The sequence below is a fragment of the Vitis riparia genome, chromosome 16, assembly GCF_004353265.1.
Source record: "Vitis riparia cultivar Riparia Gloire de Montpellier isolate 1030 chromosome 16, EGFV_Vit.rip_1.0, whole genome shotgun sequence".
NCBI lineage: Eukaryota > Viridiplantae > Streptophyta > Magnoliopsida > Vitales > Vitaceae > Vitis > Vitis riparia.
In genome coordinates this window covers 19,112,416-19,132,547 of record NC_048446.1, presented here as the reverse complement: position 1 = coordinate 19,132,547, position 20,132 = coordinate 19,112,416, and the positions used below count along the sequence as shown (strand labels likewise).

At 34.9% G+C, this 20,132-nt stretch overlaps 3 protein-coding genes across 4 annotated transcripts; 1 reads left to right on the top strand and 2 right to left on the bottom strand.

The window, feature by feature from the left end:
* Positions 1-781: 781 nt before the first annotated feature.
* On the bottom strand, positions 782-6,289 carry LOC117934032. Of its 2 annotated transcripts, none has more exons than XM_034855624.1 (9): positions 5,675-6,289; positions 4,842-4,936; positions 4,362-4,441; positions 2,833-2,874; positions 2,640-2,767; positions 2,283-2,463; positions 1,941-2,119; positions 1,520-1,750; positions 782-1,411 (listed from the first exon to the last, which is right to left on the bottom strand). In XM_034855624.1, exons 1-9 carry the CDS (start codon positions 6,103-6,105, stop codon positions 1,108-1,110), a joined length of 1,671 nt encoding a protein of 556 aa, XP_034711515.1. In that variant the 5' UTR covers positions 6,106-6,289; the 3' UTR covers positions 782-1,107. The 2 variants fall into 2 exon arrangements, with proteins under 2 accessions (XP_034711515.1, XP_034711517.1); XM_034855626.1 differs by having other exon boundaries at positions 4,842-4,957; positions 5,675-5,760.
* A 1,184-nt stretch (positions 6,290-7,473) lies between these two features.
* LOC117933563 (dnaJ protein ERDJ2A-like) lies at positions 7,474-16,376 on the top strand. Its single transcript, XM_034854984.1, has 11 exons — positions 7,474-7,620; positions 8,866-9,093; positions 9,210-9,305; positions 9,605-9,725; positions 9,870-9,976; positions 10,091-10,308; positions 12,057-12,234; positions 12,337-12,456; positions 13,436-13,522; positions 14,440-14,550; positions 15,321-16,376. Exons 2-11 carry the CDS (start codon positions 8,908-8,910, stop codon positions 16,161-16,163), a joined length of 2,067 nt encoding a protein of 688 aa, XP_034710875.1. The 5' UTR covers positions 7,474-7,620; positions 8,866-8,907; the 3' UTR covers positions 16,164-16,376.
* An 80-nt stretch (positions 16,377-16,456) lies between these two features.
* LOC117933564 (pentatricopeptide repeat-containing protein At4g21190) lies at positions 16,457-19,999 on the bottom strand. Its single transcript, XM_034854985.1, has 6 exons — positions 19,854-19,999; positions 19,665-19,749; positions 19,090-19,188; positions 18,746-18,889; positions 18,439-18,651; positions 16,457-16,895 (listed from the first exon to the last, which is right to left on the bottom strand). The coding sequence occupies exons 2-6, from the start codon at positions 19,746-19,748 to the stop codon at positions 16,545-16,547; spliced, it is 891 nt and encodes a 296-aa protein (XP_034710876.1). The 5' UTR covers position 19,749; positions 19,854-19,999; the 3' UTR covers positions 16,457-16,544.
* Positions 20,000-20,132: the final 133 nt, after the last annotated feature.

Below are 20,132 nucleotides of genomic sequence, written 5' to 3'. Positions count from 1 at the left end.
AAGAAATGGAATTCAGTCTTTTGAGCCAAGCGGTGTTGGATTGGTTTGCTCGCTCATCATCCAAATTCTGTTGATTTCAAAGCAAGGTGGAAAGAGGGTATTTCGTAAATCATTAATTAAAAGTGATTTATTGATTTAATTTATATCGATCTCAATTTTTAAAAATATAATTTTAGATTTAAATAAGAATAAATTAAGTATTTTAACTTGATATTTAAAATTATTTTTAATTTTAAGTTGTGATATTAAATTATTTTAATAAAAATATTTGAAATTGATGTAAATTAAATGCCCGATTACCTTATTCAAGAACCCTTATATCATGTTTGGTTTTTCAGAAGTATTAAGAAGAAAAAAATTAAGAAAAATAATTTTTTTATATTTGATTATCCTATAAATTATATATATATATATATATATATATATATATATATATATATATATATATTAAATTAATTAAAATTTATACATTTTTAAATTAAATTATTTAACTTTTATATAGTTAAAATCAATGGATGAAATGAGTGAAATAAGATATTAAAATAATATTTTTTTATTTTTTCTTTTCTTACATTTTTGTTCCCTATTTTTTACTCCTAATATTTTTTGGATTTCACTTTTTCTTTCCTCAAGAATCAAAACCAAACATGGCCTTAGTGTTTGGATATAAACTAAAAGAAATGTTTTAATAATGTTTTTAATAATACATTATATATCAGAAAATATTTTAATGAGTAGGGTGGATTATGAAAGCTATCAACCCTTTTCAAAGTCGCTCCCAAACGAGCCATACGTGATGCAGCCTAATGTTACCGAGAATGCCACTAAATTTTAGTCATTCTGTTACAACTCACAAGTATCTAACCTTTGAAAATCATAAAATCTACCAACCATCAAACAAACACCCTTTACAATATTTTGGTAAGACATCCCCAGTCAGCCTAAAACTAGACTACCAACAGGCAACAAATGAAGCAAATAAGCCATGTTAAAAGTGAAAATTACAAAGAAAATTTACAATTTTTTTTTCCTTTTTATTTTGGGATCGTACATGAATTCACATCATTAACCCTCGGCTAAAGAGAAACTTATTGCTAATCAGACTCTTCAATTGTTTTCCCCACGAACCGATGGAACGGGACTTCTTGCTACCAAGCCTGTGCCGTAACTACCCACATTTGCTACAAACAACGGGTCCCTATTTTCGACTTCAAATTCACTGTTAATGCAACCAACTGCATTTTCCTGATCTGCCTGCTCCAACTCTTTTGTTAGATCCTCCATGGTCTTCTTTAAATTGACCTTGCTCATCCCAGACTCCCCTGCAGAGATGCCAACCATCGTAATCTTTGGAAGAAACGGGGCGAGCTGTAATTCTTGCTTTATGTGTTCCCTGGATGATTCTTCAATTCTGCATGAAAAGGGGAAGTATTATGAACGGAAGCACCATAATATGGCAGAAGAATGCAGAATTGCAATCCCCCATAGCAAATATCAACAACTGCCAATGTGAATGTACCTTGCGTTTGATCTGTTTTGGGGTTCCTGCCTTTTGTTCGACCATGGATGGTTAAACAAATCCCAAATGGGGAACCAGGATGCGGAATTTTGTCCTTGGTCTCTTTGAGTGTTATCTTCTAATTTGGGGTCAGAAGGGCCAAGCTCTTCAGTATCTTTATTGTCATTTCCCATTTCAGGGCTGGCAACAAATCTCTTTGACGCAGATGCTCTACGAAAGGAAGCTGCACTCCTGCAACAAAATAAACATGGTGTTGCAAAAGAAGACACTAAAGAGGGAAAGAAAGAAAAAAATCATGATCCCTGCTCAGATCTCATCATGGTATCAAGAAATAGACAGGATCCACCATCTGATAAATTGAAAGGGGGCAAGGTGGTTTGGCAACACTCTTTTGAAATCAATGCACATGTTAAGGATGTACCTTTTCTCAAACGAATCCACCATGTAAGGAAATTTTGGTTGAATGCCAGTGGCTTTTCGTAACCACCGGTTCCCCAGCAGCACTCTGTCAACAGCATACAGAAGCTGCATTTCAGCAGCCTTTGATATGACACTCAAAGGTATTCCAGGATGGCCCACCTCATCAAGCACTTCTTGAACCTTGGAGAAAATATTTGCCACTATCAATGACATCAATCTAGTTACACAGGCACTGATTTTATTCAACTCAAATTCTTTGTTACTTTGTTTTTTCTTTGTCCAAAATTCTTTAACTTCCTATCATGCAATTCTGAGAATTAATACAACACACTAGATTGTGTACCTCTGGTGGCTCCCATAGGCTCTCAGCATTGTCTTCAACCACTTCCGCTGCCAAGTTGTCATCGATTACGTCCCGCCGGCGTTGTACATGCCGACTTTGAATTAGATGATGGAAATGATGATCGATGGATTGTTCAAGAATACTGTCCAGCGTATGTTTATCAAAGAAGTATGGAGTATACCTGATATAAGGAACAGTAACAGAGTAAAAACTTAATTGAAAAGGAACAGAAAATACCATCTCTATGTTGAAACATAAATTATTGTTTAGTATACAGTGAATTAGAAAGAAGCATCTTTTATAGATGCCAAGATCCTGAAACTATGAAACAAACAGAATCATGGACAAATCAGATACCACTTAATCCCATCTGTTGTTGCTATTGCTATGTCTAAGTTTTGGGCAGTGAAAACAGGAACACCATCTATCCTTTTCCTTCCACCATTTCGTGGGATTTTCTTAAGAAGTTTGTTGGCTGCCTTGACCTGCGAGAGCAACAAAATATTGAACCAATGCTAATATACAACAAGCAGGGACAGTTGCCATTTACCTGTTTCTCATTTGGAACAAACCGGAATAAGTGAGGTTTTTCCTGAATTGCACATGGCAAACAATGTGTAAGTTAGTCCAGAAAAAAGAACCAAGATAGAAACCCAACAAAATATAAAAAGTTCAGGAAAACCTTCTAAATCAAAAAATAAACAAAAGCCTTAACTTGAAATATTCACAGCATAAGCTATTCTTGTTCTGTCTATAGAATTTATAATCAAAACAATCCATTGCTGATGTCAGAATAGAAGATACTCAAACTAACAATGTTTAAATCAGGCAATATTAAAGGCTTTCAGGATTCTTCCCCATCCTTGTAGTACCCTCAATGTGGACCGTATTACTCTTAACTAGTGCAATCACTAGTCTAAATTGTCAATGAGTAAAGCATCTATGCAACTTAGGCCATATCTGGATTGCTGGAATAGAGAATGCTCATTCATTAGAGTGTTTGGATTGTTTTGCAGAATAAGAATAGGAATAAAATCTATTTTAGCGCCCTGTCGTAATACAATACTTTTACTTATAAAAAAAAATAGGAATAAAAAATTAATCATTATAGAAACCAAATCCAACTGTCTTTAGAATTTGAATCTCTCTTCTACATGGCAGTATGATTCACCTCCATTACCTTCCTATTTATATTCCTATTCCCCTATGTCAAATGCACCCTTATAGACATTGTGTTCTCCCATTAACAAACACACTAGACCTTAACTTTATCATTTCTTGGGATGTCTAGGAAGTAGATGCACATGCCTCTATCTAGTACAAGAGAACTAAGTGTTAATTGAATGGCAACCAGCACTTTCTATCTATTGAAAATAAAATTAAGCCAACTATCTTCAGCTGACTGGATTTTTCTGGAAGCCGCTTCCTGCCCTGCCATTTATCCTTCTTAGAATCCCAACTTAATCTACACACACTTCATGAACAATTGGTTCCTTCATTTTCCAATACTCTTTACCAAAAAGAATGATTAGCTTCAAATTAACCACTATGTATATAAGAATGACTAGAAAAATGTGGAATGTGGACTACAATCAACAAAAACCAGCATGTATGTAAGTAATATTAAAAACAGTAGCAAGATAGTTTAAAACTGTTAAAGTTGAATAATCTTCATTGTCACAAGCTACTTGCCGGAAACATCATCCAAATAAGTGACAACCAAATGACACTGCCCATTATATATTTCATTCCCAGGTTACAATCCCAAAATGATTTGCAATATTAGAAAAACACACACTGACATTATTGAACTCATCAATGCAAGGTGAAAGGTTTAAGCTAAAATGGACTTACAAACCAACAAAAATTTCTCTATATTAAATAGAGATATTCACAGAAAGAGAGTTAAAAAACCAATGAAAAACAGAGTTGAACTGACAAAAACAAGCAGGAACTCAATACTCCTAGGTTTTTTTTTTCCTTTTTCTTTTTTCCTTTTTTTAATAATAGGCAATACTCCTACCAGAATATACAACCAATAAACACCAATTAAGTCCACTATAGTCAAATGGGTCGTACCATGAAATGCCCATAAGCTAAATCAAGACGACATGCACCCACGCCACCACTTGGAATGTTCAGCTTTTTAACATACCGAACTAGACAAATGAAACCAATCAAAATGTCAGTCATCACTAGTTTCAAAGAAACTTAATCAGGGTTAAAAAACAGTTATAAAGACAAATAAAATACATAACACTAGAGCTTGCATGAGTGGCAAAACTGACAATCAAAATGAACAGACCAAAAACAGAAAACTTCCTACTGCCAACTCCAAACACCTTAAGAATCATAAATAGATCCGATCAATTTCAAAGACCTAAGACTAGAAGTGTTCCTATCCCTGTTCAAAAAAACCAATGGGAAGAAGTTGTTTACTGGGCTTGATACAGGAAATTGTGCCTAAGGCAATTGTAATCCAGCTGTATAGAATCTTCTGCCTAGCAGACAAGTTGATGATAGAGAAGGAAAAATGCATAAAGGTATTGTAAATGATACCTGCATCACCTAGATCCATGAAAAACCGAAATACAGGGCCATTCTTATCACTCTTAGTGATTGTTGCAAACATCTTCTTAATCCGCTGAGGCATCCTGAGGAGCTACAATCATCAGCTGAAAATACTTTAAAAGAAACAATTAAGCAACCACCAAAAAAGAAAAAATGCAGAGACATTAATAAACATAGACTTATTCATATAAATACAAGTGTGCAATCTTTCCTTGGATGACAATTATAATAATATTCTAATCAATATTCCCTGCATAACAGTGAGTTGTATCCATTTAATAAGCAATTTACTGAAAACTGCCTAGTGTTAAAGGCTTAAGGAACTCTTGTAAGCTTAAGATTACAAATGGACTAAACGGAAAATCCCCGTCTTCAGAAACGTTATTTTGGCTAAGCCAAATTATCTAACCTTCAGTTGAATAGCCATACATTCATTTTATCGGGTCAGATAAATTCAAGTTCAAGAAAAGGAAAGAAAAAATAAAAGAAAAGAAAAGAAACTTAGTCCATCTACTTGACCCAACTACAAGAATCTTTCTTTGCCATACAAAGGTATCTACAAGCTTCCCCCTCATTGGAAATGGAAAATCTTCTCATTAATCTTTCGATATTCCCCTCAGTTCTAGCCATTCTCAGGTCAAATTTAATGAAAAAGAAATCAAAAACCATTGTTCAATTTCTTCTCATTTTATTCAAATGTTCGTGAAATTGGACAAATCATCAAAGTTCTGATACATAATTATCAATGGCAATTACTGACAAGAAACTCAAAAACTAACAGCAATTCAGCCAATACTCGGAAAGATAGACAAAGCTCGGACCTTTTCGAAATGAAAGGTATATCGAAATGATTCGAAACTGCCATGATACCATTCCCAGAAACATCACACATACTGAAAACCTGCCCCACAAACGCTGGCCCTCCACCTTTCCCGGAAGTGTTCAGGCCGCCGATTCTCACATCCTTCGGGAACGCTGAGCCCGACTCCGGCGACTCTCCCTTCGTCGCGGACGCCGAGTTAGACTGAGCTGACTCGGAGGATGGAAGTTGAGGGGCAGGGGAAGCAAAAAAGAGGGGGACGCAGATCTTCGATGGGTTTGGGAAGCAAACCGGAGCTGGTTTAGGAGAAAACGGCGTCGTTTTGGAGGGGAGGAGGGAGAGGAGATTGGAGGCAGTGGAGCAGAAGAATTGGTGGGCGGCCTTGAGGGGGTGGTGGTGGAGAGGGTTCTGGGGTTGAGTTGGTGAATCCATTGACGGGTTCTTGGTGATGAGAGCGATGGGTTCTACGTTGAGATTTGCATTCTAGAGGGTTTGCAGATAAGGGTTTTGGCTTTGGATTGGAGAAGGGGCTGTTTTGGAGAGACGAAGATGGTAGGTCACTAGCGGGTGACACAGTTTTGGCGAGGAAAGATGAAAGGGTTTTTGGGCAGGAGATCTTGACTGTTTCTTTCTATTATTAATTTATTATCCTTCAACCTCATATATTATTTATCTATTTATTTATTATTATTATTATTATTTTTCACTATTTCTTTGGAGGATTATTATAATCATATGTGTATATATATATATATATAATCTTTCTTAGTTTTAAATTTTAAATTACTAATTTAATTTTTTTTTCATTTCCTTTAATTTTTAAAATATAATTTAATTACTTTCTTTTTTTTATATATATATTGAAAAACAATGAACTTCTTACTAAAAATGAATTGATATAATTTTTTAAAATTTTTGGGATTTTTTTAATTTACATTTTTTTATTTGGATTATCTTAATTATGATTTACCAATTAAAAAAAATTAAGACATTATCTTTAAAAAAAATTAAGACATTGTCTTTTTTAATTTGTTTTATTTTTCCTCTTTCAAAAGGAATGAATACCATGAAAATTTGAGAAATCATAGCTATATATATATTTTTTTATAAACTTGCTTTGTTTGGAAATTATAATTTATATTTTATTTTTGCTCAAATTATTTTTTATAGAAAGATCGATTATTCGGGATCTTCTTCAAATTGAACTAACAAAGATAGAATCAAATCAATTCCCAAAATTTATTTATGAATATTTCACCATGTCAATGTTGTAACTATATAAAAAGCAGATGATTATTCATTTGCTTCAAGAAGAAATTGAAGGATTTCTTGAAAATTCTATAAAATCCATTAGTTTTTTTTTTTTATATATATAACAAACAAATAGGAGAAAACAGGTACAAAAAATAAAGTAGCGGATTCTATAACACGGGTTGCAATAAAGGCTCAGTGTCATTATCTTAATAAAAAATTGTCTCACTGGTATAATGTCAAAATTGTTGGATCTTTTGTTATTCCATTAAAAACATAAAAAATAATATATAGTTTAAATTATGAATTGGTCTTTGATTTTCCTCCTCATTTTCTCCCACTTTATTCTTTTGCATTTCTCTAATAATTTTTAAAATCCCCAAAAAAAGAAAAAGAAAAATCACTAATGAAAATTAGCATTATTCCACATTAATGAAATCATCAATTTTATTCCAATAAACGCCTCTTTCCCAAGATTTATTGACTCTAACAGTACACATGAAGGCCCTGCATCATAATGGGTAAAATTGGAATAAAAAAAGGGGAAACCCTTCTGTTACGTTTCAACACCTTCACACAAGCTCCAAGAATACCCTCTCTCCAAAATTTCACCTTCACATTGGCGCCAGCGCACGGAAAACCAATTTCTCTTTGAATAATAAGCAGCAGATCTTGATCCTCGTCTCCATTTTGCAGGTAATTTGTTTCCATTTCTTCAATTTTAATTTGAGTTTTTGGGGTTTATGATTCATGTGTATTTATTTTTCTTTATCGTTTTTTTCAGTTCAGAATTTAATTTGAGTTTTGGGGTTTATGATTCATATTGGAAGGAGCTGTTTCGGTTTTCTTGGGGTGGTTTGCAGATGGATTTTAATGTTTCAGTTCAGTTATGGCGTGATTTGGGTTTTTCTTGTTCAAAGATTGTATTGTGTGGGTTTTTAGCTGCCTTGATGAATTGGGGTTTCAGTTTTTGATTGATGTTATGAATAGAATTGGGGTTCTAGCTATGATTAATACTATAAATAGAGCTTTGCTACACGAACCTGGGTTTGTTTAGGTTTGACCCGTAAAAAAACGTTGATTGAATCTGTTTACTGGAAACTTTTAAGGCTAAGTTGCCATGGAGTAGTAGCTTATTCAATTTCAGCTTACCCATGAAAAGTCAGATTGATTTGGTTTGGATTATAGGTTTCAGTTTGGTTCTATTTGATTTTTTTTTCTTTTTTTTAGTATAGATTCTTGAATTGTTTGAGCACTGCCCATTGAATCTCTATGGATTAATTTCGGATTTGTTGTGAATTTCATGTTTCAGTGGATTATGAAGTGTGTTTTAAAGTAATATCAGGAAAGAATGCATTCTAATAGCCCCCAAGAATGATTTTTACTGGGTGTTTCTTTATTTCAATGTGGAAGAAAGAATCAGAAAATGAAAGTAAAATGATTTGACTGCAACTCCATACGTCTTTTATGTTCCCCCGGCAGCAAGTACTACTTGCTTCTATTAAGAATTATTTGAATTGTGAAATCTCAGGCAGAATTGAAACATTATAGAAAAAACTATACTAAATTTTTAATGTAAAATGTTATTGTATCGAATTATTTGAAGTTATTCACTTTTAAAATTATTAAGGCATGCTTCAGTTTCTATCGGAGGCAGAGCCAGCTAAGGCCTAGAAGGGGCATGCATGCCCCCACACCCACTTCTCAAAAATTAAAATAAAATACTACATTAGGCTGGCATTGACTCCTTTACAGAGGCAAAACAAGGTTTCCACTAGGCCGAACATCTCAACTACATCTTATTCTGCCCCCTGCACCCCACCTAAATTGAACTTCTGGGTCTGCCACTTGTTTCTAAATTGGATTTGCTAGCATTGTCCATACTTGCTCCCTTCAATGTATCAACTAACCAGGAAGCTCTAACTTGAATCATTTTTGCAGGCATCATAACTATATACTTGTTATTGCAAAGAGAAAGTCATCATGGCTGCTTCAGAAGAGAACAGTGCATTGTTCCCAATTTTCATATTGACTATAATGGCCCTCCCTTTGGTGCCTTACACTATAATGAAGTTATGCCGTGCTGCCTCCAGGAAAACAAAGAGCATCCACTGCCAGTGTTCTGAATGCACTCGTTCTGGGAAGTACCGCAGATCAATATTTAAGCGGGTGAATAACTCCTACATTTAAAAGTTTTTTTATTCTCTACAATATGAGATAGTGGTGTAATCGTCATTTTATTGTAACTATACCCATTTTTTACGGTTCTTTATATTCTTTTGCAGATCTCAAACTTCTCGACATGTAGCAACTTAACCTTGGTGCTACTTTGGGTCGTCATGATCATCTTGGTTTATTACATTAAACACATAAGCCAAGAGGTAATGACCTTTATTTGATATTGAAGGCTGCATTAATAGGTTCATTTATTTGTCATTCTTCTGACAAATTTTAGACTTTGGGTGGGTTCTTTTATTTAAATTTTTGGTATTTCCTTCTTTTGTGAATCAGAAGTTTATATTAGGTTTCAATATAAATTGATAGTGACTCAAAAGTCTTAATATTTCCAACTACTCGGGGCTTGTTTGCCATCAGAGAGGGTTTTCATTTTCTACTTCTGCTTCATAAGTTTGAATGCTATGAATCTTGCTGAGGTCAAAGTCTTCTGCTGTTTATGCAGATTCAAATATTTGAGCCATTTAGCATTCTTGGATTAGAATCTGGAGCTTCAGATTCAGAAATAAAGAAGGCATACAGGAGACTCTCGATTCAATACCATCCTGATAAAAATCCGGATCCAGGTTGAGGTTCTAGTTCTTCAGTTAATATGTGTTCCTTAGCTTTGCTTTGATTTAGCAAGTAATGCGTCTTCTTTTGAATCATCTGTGTTTACTATCAATTTCTTTTTGCATTTATTTATTTATCTTTTTTTTTTTGTTTTCCAGAGGCCCATAAATATTTTGTGGAGTTCATATCTAAGGCTTATCAGGCTCTCACAGATCCAATCTCACGTGAGAATTATGAAAAGTATGGCCATCCTGATGGTAGGCAGGTAATGAATTTTCCTATGATAAGGAAGGACTTGCTTTGATATTTACCTAAAAATAAAGAAACTATTTATAAGAAATCATGTTTCTGAAACTGAATGTACTATCTGTTGATGCAGGGATTTCAAATGGGCATAGCTCTCCCTCAGTTCCTGTTAAACTTTGATGGAGCAACTGGTGGAATTCTTTTACTTTGGATTGTTGGTGTTTGTATTCTCTTGCCACTGGTGATAGCTGTTGTATATCTATCAAGATCAGCAAAATATACTGGGAACTATGTCATGCATCAAACTCTGTCTACTTACTATTACTTCATGAAACCTTCTTTGGCCCCAAGGTATTATGTTTATTTAATTTTTTTCCTCATTCATAATTTATTCTTAAAGAATATTTCCACTCAAGTAGAGTCTTGGAAGGTGTTATTTGGATACAGCCTTAAACTCTGGATAGTTGTACCAAGTGGCTGCTCCTAAGACCTGGATCCAATATTAACACTTGGCACTCATAGACTTTTACTGTTGCTGCAGATCATTGCTCCTATTAATGTCACTCATAAACTAAATTTTTATCCAATGAGAAGTGTGGATGAGAGTTGGGATCAAATTAGGATTGGTGTGAAACGTCTTATTCTTCCATCTTTCAGTAACTTCTTGTGAAAGTCCACATTTTGTAAAGCTCGCCTGCTGATAAGATGTCTTCCTCTTACCTTTTTTACTTGCCAAATATCAAGTTGATCAAGAATCAAAGCTATATCATCCATGTAATGCTCTAAATTGGAGCTCTATTTTATTTTTTATTTAAAAAACTTGTGGTTTTTGGATTGGATGGTTGTCAAAATCCCACCAACCTGATAAATGCAACAGTAAGCTTTACAAAATGTGGGCCGCCCTATGAAAGGCATTGATGGGTCTGAGAATAAGAAGCTTTAAGTATTAATTGATCATAGGCACACTCATGGGTACACAGGAACATATTGCTTTGCATCAATTGTCACACATATTATTTTGAATTAGTTGCATCAGTGGTGTAATGTATCTTGACTATTCAAAATAGAATACTCATTATCTAACATGTTTGTTAACATCAAAATGCTATATAAACCACCAGAATCTCATATTTAACATATTATATATGATAGACCAGTGGTATTATCTATGCCAGTTGACATCGCAATTTTATAGAAACTACCCACTTCTCAGGGGCATAAGGTATTGTCCAATCGAATACTGATATTATCTAACATGTTGATCAATTTCACGATGTTATGTAAACTTCCCACATCTCATGTCTAATGTTGACAATAGACTACTGGTGTTATCTAGGAAAGTTGGTTGGTGTCACAATGTTATGCAAACTACCCAGATCTCATTTCTCATGGGCTCTCTCCCTCTCCCTGTCCCTCGCCCTCCCACTACCCCCTCTCTTCGTCCCAGTTTTTCAGTACAACTGATTGAGCTGAATGTCACAGTCCAAACCATATTGAATCTCTGTGTGTGTCTTTCTCTCGCATCTCTTCTTGTTGATCAAAGCTAAAATCTGTAGTCATTAGATATGATTGATTAATTTGCGATTTATGGTCAAACCACATTGAATCGGTTGAAGTTATCATTTTGGGGTAATATTCTCATAAGCTAATTGATTTGAGTATTATGCCTAGACCAAATTGAATCATTTTTGAAGTCATCGTGTTGGGGTAAATGTTTTCTTCAATGTTGCATGTGTGAATTTCTTTTTTCATTTTTCAATCATAAAATTAGATGATGTGTTGATTCTCGGATCTTTGGCAAAATTTAGTCTGTTCATATGTTTTCAGTTTTAGAAACTCTCTTTAACTTTGTTATTTTTTGTTTTTTCATGATATCTTTGGGATTTATAAGAAATCACTGAATCTTTCCTTTGGTGATTTTTTGGGATACATGTGTATATATGATGTGTAATGTGTGTGCATATATGTGGATGTATATGCACACATTATATTTGCTTAAGAAAAATGGGTGTTTATGTTTATATATGTTTTTATGTATCTTAGTGTGTGATTTCTATTATAAGTTTTGTTTATGATGATGTGATAACTTGGTTTTACAGCAAAGTTATGGATGTCTTCATTAAGGCTGCAGAATACATGGAAATTCCAGTCCGTAGGACTGACAATGAGCCCCTTCAGAAACTGTTCATGTTAGTAAGGAGTGAGTTAAACTTGGACCTTAAGAACATTAAGCAAGAGCAGGCAAAGTTTTGGAAGCAGCATCCATCACTAGTTAAGGTAATTTGTTCACCAAGTTTTGGCTATATAAAGCAGTTAAAGATCAGCGTCTTAGTCTTTAATGAAGCATCAGCTTCTTACTTCTTTGCCTTTTCCTTTCAGACAGAATTGTTGATTCAGGCGCAATTAACTCGTGAATCAGCAACCTTATCACCTGCGTTGCTAGGTGATTTCAGACGTGTGCTGGAACTCTCACCTCGCCTTCTTGAAGAACTAATGAAGGTGAATTCTGCATCCCGTCTAAATTCTCCAGTTAGACTTCTAATATTGATGATGAATTTATTATGCATTAAAAAACAGTGATATCTCCTGTAAACCAGCAGTGTTTCCTGTTGTATTTTAGACTCCAAACTTAAGGCTTCTTCATTTTAATGGAAAGTTTCAGAAAGAAATACTAAAAGCTGTAGGATGTGGCATGTATGACCAGCCTGCTTTTTGATAAATTAGCAGTGCATGAGAAAATAAAGGAACTCAATTTTACTTTTTTTATTCTTTTTTTTTCTTTCCCTTGTTTTTTGAATCATGGAATATATTTTCAAAAAATTATCAGTTATTTTGTGCTTCAAACACATGAATAATAGATTCTCAAAATCCATTATGTGGGTATACTTAACAGTAATACCAAAGTATATTCACACAGTTTTCTTTCAGAATTTCCCCAGCCCATTATTTGTCAAGTCTCTTCTGAACTAGGATTTGTTTTAACAGAATATAGGATGGCTGTGATTTTGGGATCTTGCTATGATATTAAAGTATGAGAAAAGGATATAGAAAATTAACTGCTCCATTCTTTGTTCTCTACGTTCGTTAATCTATGGCAGAAAGTATACCCCTCCCTTGTCTTGTTAGAGTTTCACATAATATATATATACTGAAAAAAAATTAATGAGGTAGCAAATGACATAGTTTGTGGCAGTAATCTGCTAGAGGTGAGTCATACAAGAGATGAACCACTATTATCAGTGACTGAAAATAGAGTGATTTAGAGTAATTAAATCATAAAGAAATGTGTTTAAAAAAAAAAAAGAAGGAAAAAGAGAATCACTCCACAGGTTGTGGCTAGGATACTAACTTATAAAGTTGTACTGGCTCTTTATGTTCCAGTATTGTATTTGTTGCTCTCACCTCATACTCAGTCACTTGTTCATGTGTATGTTGCTTCTCATGTGCCATTATGTTTTGCTTTTTTCTCTCTATACAGATGGCAGTTATACCACGCACTTCTCAAGGACATGGATGGTTGAGGCCTGCAATTGGTGTTGTTGAGCTTTCTCAATGTATCATTCAGGTGCCGTGTTGAAGTACTACTTGATATCATATTGATGAAATTTCCTGAAGTTTTAAAAATGTTAATTGATTGAAGTACATTTTCATTAAGCTTCTTCTTCATTTTTTTTTTTTTTGCTTTGTATAAGTCTATAATTTACAGATAATTATTTTTATAGCCTGATAAAAAAAAATTATATTTATATTTCCTGATTTATCATAAACTCTTAATAATTTAGGAATGTCACTATCTCTCATGTTTTTTCACCACCAAATGCACCATTTCTTCAAACTTATCCCTAATAACTTCTAATTCCTTCCTGAATTTCAAATTATTCATATTGGTAAAACTTCTTGTCTAAGTTTCAAATTAATGCCACTTGCAATAAACCCTGAATCTTGATTTATGAGTCTGATACTTCAATAAAACTTAAATATGCTGCAATTTCCACTCATTTGTAGTCTATGAGTTGTGTCCTTATGTTTGAATATACTTGAGTTATAACTGGTGAAATTAGTACATTTTACATTTTTCTTGGAAAAGCTGATTGCTGCCTGCTGCAGGCATACTTGTATCTTTTGTTAGTCATTGATTGTGGAATATTGGTATTGGGTATATACGTTATTAATTTTTTTTTATAGGTCAATTTTTGTCCTCGCTGGGACTCGAACCTAGAACCTCCCACAAGCCATCCCCACCCTTTTACCACTTGAGCCTAGCCTTCAGGGCAGGGTACATACATTATTATTTCTCATCATACATTGCCCAGATTTGTGTATCTCATTTTTTCATGAAGTCCCTGCATTTTTGTAGCCAATTTGTAGAGCATGAAACTAATACTAGTTACTATATGTTGTTTATATTGAGTCCAGACTTTTTGTTCAATGTATAGCCCTCCTTAATGCTAGAGTTAATATTTCTATTTGATTTTGATGCAGGCTGTTCCTCTCAGTGCAAAAAAGGCAGCTGGAGGATCTCCTGAAGGCATTGCACCCTTTCTGCAGTTGCCGCATTTCAGTGAGGCTATTATAAAAAAGATAGCCCGTAAGGTAACTAGAAATATTCATACTTTTTGACCAGAAATTTCCTAAAATTCAAAAAGCTTTAATTACCTGTTCCCCAATGGTTTCAGTTATGATTTACTATGTTGGAATTAATTCAGCTAAACAGAGACTTCTGCCACAATCTTTTGATAATAACAAACACAAGAATTAGGAGCACACTCCTCATTTCTGTTCCACATGCCTTTGTCACCAGTTCTATCTCTCATATGCTTTTTACTTTTCTTTATAGCTTTCAACTCCGAAATATTTGCTGCTTGTTTTGAGTTAAAAGTTACTGAATCACTGTAATCCCGTTTGCTTGGTGTCCTAAATTGGATTGCATACTATGCATCTGATCATTCGAGTTGTTAAAACTGATTTCATTTTCAACATAACCTTGCAGTTAGTTTTGAACCTCTTTAAGTTTATAAAGATTTTAAAAATATTCACTTTATTATTACTAAATATGAACCATATAATTTTTATGTGAATGCACCATATCCGAAAAAGAATGAATAATTTAAGAATAATGGGGCATCTTGATCCTAGGATTGAATTTCTATGGCCCAACTAGTTCCTTCTGATTTAAAGACGATGGTCAAGCCTGTCCAAACACTAGGCCAGATGGATCATCCTGTCCATACTCACCATTAATCAAGACTGAATAATCTGCATCAGTCTCTGAAACAAAGTAATAATATCTTTTACTTGGGTAGTTTACTTTTTGTGCTGCTATTCTGATTTTACCATATTATTTTTTTCTTCTTCATTTGCAGAAAGTGCGGACATTTCAGGAGCTCTCAGACATGCCCCTGCAGGAGCGTGCTGAGCTGCTTACTCAAACAGCTGGTTTCTCTTCTGCTGAAATACAAGATGTTGAGATGGTACTGGAAATGATGCCTTCCATAACGATCGTAGTTACATGTGAGACTGAAGGCGAAGAGGGTATACAAGAGGGTGACATTGTCACAGTTCAGGCCTGGGTAACACTCAAACGAACTAACGGCCTCATTGGTGCCCTCCCTCATGCGCCCTACTTCCCATTTCACAAAGAAGAAAATTTCTGGTTCCTGCTTGCAGACCCCGTGTCCAATAATGTCTGGTTTTCCCAGAAGATGAGTTTCATGGATGAAGCTGCAGCTATAACTGCTGCCTCAAAGGCAATTGAGGATACAATGGAGGGATCTGGAGCAAGCGTGAAGGAAACAAGTGCAGCAGTCAGAGAAGCAGTCGACAAGGTGAAGGCTGGCTCCCGACTGGTTATGGGGAAGTTGCAGGCCCCTGCAGAGGGGAATTATAACTTGAGCTGTTTCTGCTTGTGCGACTCTTGGATTGGCTGCGACAAAAAGATCAACTTAAAGGTGAAAGTTGTGAAACGGACTAGGGCTGGCACCAGGGGAGGTCCTGTGGCAGAAGAGGGACCTATTTTGGAGGATGGGGTCGAGGAGGAAGAAGAGGATGAAGGAGAGGAATATGATGATTATGAGAGTGAATACAGTGAAGATGATGCAGACGAACAGCGAACGAGTAAGAAAGGTGCTGTTGCCAATGGCAAAGCACATAATAAAGGCAGCCAAAACCGGTCAAGTTCAGAGTCTTCAGGCACAGATGAAGAGTGATATGATTGTCTGATTTCTATCCTACATTGAGCAAATAATCTTTATTCTTAAAAAATATTTTGTTTGGAAAGGGAACTTAAAACAGAGCCCCTGTAGACATGGGTCCAGAGGCCCCTCATGGCTGGTTTTTAATTACTGATCTGTGGAACACTTGCCTCTTTTTTTCAAGAGAATGATGGGGTTTTATGCATTTTAGACCTTGTCTCCCTCTGTCATTTACTTTCTCTTTTGATTTTGATTTGGTCTGAAGCACATATTTAACTTTCTGCAATTGCTGTGGAAATATAAAAGAATTTCCAGAAAACAGGTTGACTAAAACCCATGAATCTCAAGCCGATGAGAATCAAATAAAAATGTATTACAATGAGCCTCTCTGGCTTGTCAAGAAGAGTTGTGAGCTTCATAAATTGGTTCATCTGCATCATCTACAGAACTATCTGCTTCATCATGCATTTCATTTGAATTCATGTCAGTTTTGTCATTGATTTCATTTACAGCCTCACCAGGATCATCAGATTCAGCCTCACCAGGATCATCGGATTCACCAGTCAGTTTTGCTCGAATTCTAACGCGCTTTCCTTTGATATACCGGTATTCCCATTTTGGTGGTGGGTATTTCTTCTGTAGTTTCTCGTATTTGTCTAACATACCCAGCTTCTGGAATACATCTCCAACCATTTTAACGATTGAAGTATTAGGCCGAATCCCGAGCTCTTCCATGTCAGCAAATATCTACAAGAGAGTTATAAAATCAAGTGATTATCAGATAAAGTCTATAGATCATCTAATTTACAAAATCAGTGTTGCTCTAATGCCCTACAAATGCAAAATGAAATTCACAAGCTCCGTGTTAAAGGAAAAGGAGACAGCAGAGACATCTAAGCATGTAATTGCTGACCAAAATGGTAAAGAATTTATATAGGCTATCAAATATAAAAAAAGTGGCAAAGCAAGAGATGGTATACATGGTTTCATACGTAGGCTGTGCAATTGAAATTCTAGACTAACTTAAAAGAAAACACAGGTCTAGTTTCTCTCTGAAAATGTGAAAGTGACAACTAGGGGTGTGCAAAAAACCGATTGAAGCAACAAGACTGACTGAATTGAACCAAACTGACCCGCATTGATAAAATTTTAAAGATTATTTTAACAATTTCAGTTTTCTAAACAAAAATGGGAACTAGACTGATTCAATCCATGATTTTCCATTTAAAAAAACAATAATGAATCAAACCGAGCTAAAAGTTATGCATATAAAACTTGACACACAATATCCATTGATTACATTATTAATTTAATGCACATTTTTCACATTCAAAGAGATCCCAAACCACACTCTACATAGTGTTTTTTTTTTTTTTTGTGCTACTTAGTATAGCTTATACAAGTTATAGCACTAACTATTCAGCTTATACAGGATGTAAAAATAGCCATTTATATCATTGGGAATCTTAACAATATAATTTGAAATAAGTTGTAATAATATGATATGAAAAAACATATCATAAAACAACTTGTCATGCTAGTATCATTTACCTTTTCCCTTTTTTGTCCATGATATCCAATTATAGGTTTTGGTTTTGGCCCAATTAACAAAAAAAAAAAAAGGCTTTTGTTGTTAAATCGAATCAAACCAAACCAAAATAAAGTAAATTGACTTAGATCAGTCATTTTTATTAAACCGACCCAAACCCAGCCTATCAATTTCCTTTAAGTTCAATTACATCAGTTCTTAATGCATAAAAACCGATTAAATCAATTTAGTTTGACTTTAATACTCAAAACTGAACCAACCGAACCATGCACACCCCTAATGACAACCATTTTAATTCAATACAAGATGTTAAATCCAAGAGAACAGTCATTTCATATGCTAATATTGCTTCAACATGGACACAAAGAATAAAAATCAAGGAGATGGACGACACATTCAGAATTTCAACTAAGAATGTGTCCTTCTAGCCGCCTCAACTCCACTGGATTCAGATGTATATCAGTTTTTCAGTCTTCAGTACGCATAAATTGGATTCAGATTTGAGTTGTGAAAAATATGTATAAACATAGACTTAAAACATCTGTAAAGATACCAATTGATCAAATCAAATGAAGCCATGTCCTGATTAGAAACATCGATAGGCTACTAAATGCAACATTATCATGTTCAATAATATTTATATATTGGAGCTTCAACTTTGCCATTCAAATGCATCAAGAAGATGAACACTGACTTAACATGACAAATAGTTTTTAAGAAAAAGGGAAGGCAAAGAATTACCTCAAACATCTTATCGTGCATGTCTCTCCTATAGTAGATGGAGATCATTTTATCATAGAAAACACGAGGCAGACTTTCCAAGTTCTCTGAGAACAGCTTCGTCCAAAGCTCTTCGGCTTCATCAAGCCTCCCATCCTCTGCCAAAGCATTCAGCAGTGTGAAATAGCTCCCCATTGTTCTCCCTTGACCTTTGCTTAACATCCACTTTGTCACCTAGATCCCCATATACAATTTGATCGATCAAAAATTCAGAAATCATATCTAGAGATACTCTAAATGGGAAAAAAGCCCTGAGAATCCACAATACCTGAATTATCCTCTTCCATTCTTTTTGATCCTCAAGGGTCTTCAAAGCTTTCTTCACTGTGATTAAAGGGAATTCCAACTCCCAAGCAATGAAAGAATCAAGAGCCCCATAAACTTCCTCTTTGACATTTGATAACCCCTTTATCTACATAAATAGATCCCCCAATACACACATCAATTCAAATTTGCAAGATCAAATTTAAAAAATAAAATAAAATTGTAAAGTTTCTCTAGACAATCAAAATTTCTCTGTATTGGCAACATTTAAGTCGATCCATTCAGGGAATAAGAGCTCTTGACATCATATGCAGTAAAACCCAGAATTCAAATGAAAGAAAAGCTTACACAATCCACAAGCTTTGCCGATTTGGAGATGGTCCCAATTCTTTGTCTGGTTTTCCATACCCGAGGATATCTCGGACGAGGTCCTTTTGCACCACAGACCTACACATCAAGAGGGTTGAAGTGGAAATGAAATTATTTTCTTAAAAATTTAGAATCCAGTGGTTCCGGATTATCGGAAATAGAAAATGTAAAAAAATTGAGAAATTGAAGCATAGAGGGATTTGAGTATATGACGAGTGAATTCCATCCAAAAGTTGTGGAGCTTGGTTTCAATTACATCTAAAAGTTGAGAAATTTTGACGAGATTAAATTCAACACTGAAAAAACCTCTCTAAATTCCTATTTTGCACTCAATTTCCCGGTGTCTGAGTTCTTCCCAGTGCCAAACAAAGCAAAGGAAATGAAATCTACTTCCTATACTTCCAAACAGAGTGTAAACCACAGTTTGGCTGCTGCGAAATCATTTGAAAACAGCAGAAAGCTTGAATTCTTCGTGTTGCAAGAATCCCAGCTTTCATTACTTTCTCTTTTCAAAGAAAAAAAATATTCTGCAAGCGCAAACACAAACACGTTACCACGATGCTTCTCGGGTTTTTGGGAATTTCAACCGAGTCCAATCTTCTAGTAATGGTAGCCGGAGAGTATCGCAAACAGAGCATCCTGAGAAGGTGTACGAGATAAGCAAAATGTAAGCTGGAAAAACCTATTAGGATTCCTAAAATTTTTCTTTCCTTTTCTCCCGGTTTCCTGAGAACCAAACTTACCCGCCTGGTTTCTGAGGGTCGTGGACGATGCTCACAGGGAAAGGAATTGTTGTGGGTCAGTGTAAGAGAGTGGGTATTTTCCTGTGTTCGCTCGTCTCTGTTTGGTTCGAAAGAAAACCTTTCCCTGTGCTTAAAGGGAGAAATGCTCTCCGGATTTTACACAGATAAGGGCCCGTTTGGCAGAAAAAACGAAACAAATTTTCTAATATCTAATGATTAATTAAGTGATAAAAAACACCAAAAAAAGAAGAAGACATTTTTCCAAATTTTATTATGAAA